Source organism: Lipotes vexillifer, unplaced genomic scaffold (genome assembly GCF_000442215.2).
Source record: "Lipotes vexillifer unplaced genomic scaffold, Lipotes_vexillifer_v1.1 scaffold640, whole genome shotgun sequence".
Lineage (NCBI taxonomy): Eukaryota > Metazoa > Chordata > Mammalia > Artiodactyla > Lipotidae > Lipotes > Lipotes vexillifer.
Window position 1 is genome coordinate 1917288 of NW_006773138.1, and position 1366 is coordinate 1918653.

Below are 1366 nucleotides of genomic sequence, written 5' to 3' on the forward strand. Positions count from 1 at the left end.
TTCCCTGTACGTGGAAGCACTGCAGGGCCAGAGAGGAAGAGTGTTGAGTGAAAGGAAATGATTTCCGTCTGTTCTTAACTCTGATGCACAAAATATTTGTGTTAATGTGGAGTTTTCTATGTGGACTGTAATAAATCAGTGGAAGGTTTTTGGAGCTGTGGACTCTAGCTCAGGGCTGTTCAGCCTAAAGTTACTTCAGAAATTAAGTGATATTATCAGGGATTTTTTATCTTAGGCCAGTTAATCTCAGCGTTGTGCCTGGTTGATCTGTAAGATAATTGCTATCACCACATAGTTTCTTAACCTCCATCTTCTCCCACCCCAAGTTGAGATGATACACTAAAGAAAGGAGAGAAGCCAGAAGCCTCACTTTCAGTGACTTAAATAATCTTTCTTTCAACCTGTATTTCCCTGTGCCAGGTCTTGTACTGGGTGCCTGAAATACAAAAGATGAATAATATACTTACCTTCAAGGAGCTCTTACCTACCCTCAATAAGCAAAAGACTGAGGGAAATAAAATGTTCTTCTTTGTTAGGAAACGTTGGAAAACTTTGCTTTAAGTACAACTGTTTGACAAGGCTGGATCAGTTACCCATTCACAATGTAGGACATTACATTATGGATTTTTGTGAAACAGGCACATCTTCAATGATTAGAGAAGAGATGAACGTTCCCTTTAATACGTCATGCAAATTGTTCCAAATTTCTTCACTTGGCTATAGGCATACTTGTCTGGTGCTCTTAGTTGGGATTATTATAAATTATTAAATAAGTGACTTTAAAGGACCACAGGTTATAGAAGCCAGTGGCTCTGTTCCCAGCTTATTCCATGTTTTAAAGCATGATCCATTCTGGCCAGGAGAGTTGCCAGGAAATTTGTTAATATTTAAAGCTCTTAATTTTAATTCAGTCAGTATTTATGGTATTGCTAGCCCTATATGTTGAAGGTCTTTAAAAACAAGAGATAACCATTTGGTTTACCAAAGATGGTGAAATTACTAATGTTTTATTATTGTTTGGTGTATTCTTACTATTTTGAATTAGGATGCTTTTTTCAAAAAGCAAGAATACCCATATGGCTTGGTAGAAGACACCTTCCAATCTTAGTTTTATTACTGACGAGATGTATAATCTAGGACTTCACTCACTCCTCTCCAGTACTTGTTGCACAAACTAATTTCTAAAATCCATTCTAGTTCTAAAATTTTCTAATTTTATAGTATTAGGGTTAGAAAGTATTGTGGGGAAGAAGCAAGAGTTTAAAAATAAGGTTTGATGTTGACATCAATTAATTTAATGTAACATTTCTGTCCTCAGGTTTAGTGCCATCCAGTGTGCAGCTGCCGTCCCTAGAGCTCCTGCTGA

General features: G+C 36.8%; 1 protein-coding gene across 1 annotated transcript in view; it reads left to right on the forward strand.

Annotated features, from left to right (window-relative positions):
- Positions 1-1366, forward strand: part of POLD3 (DNA polymerase delta 3, accessory subunit) — a 42039-nt gene that overhangs the window by 20467 nt on the left and 20206 nt on the right. The window contains exon 6 of the mRNA XM_007448098.1: positions 1319-1366. This exon is cut by the window's right edge and continues 229 nt beyond it. Within this exon, the coding sequence (XP_007448160.1) occupies positions 1319-1366 (48 nt within the window). The remainder of the gene's footprint in view (positions 1-1318) is intronic.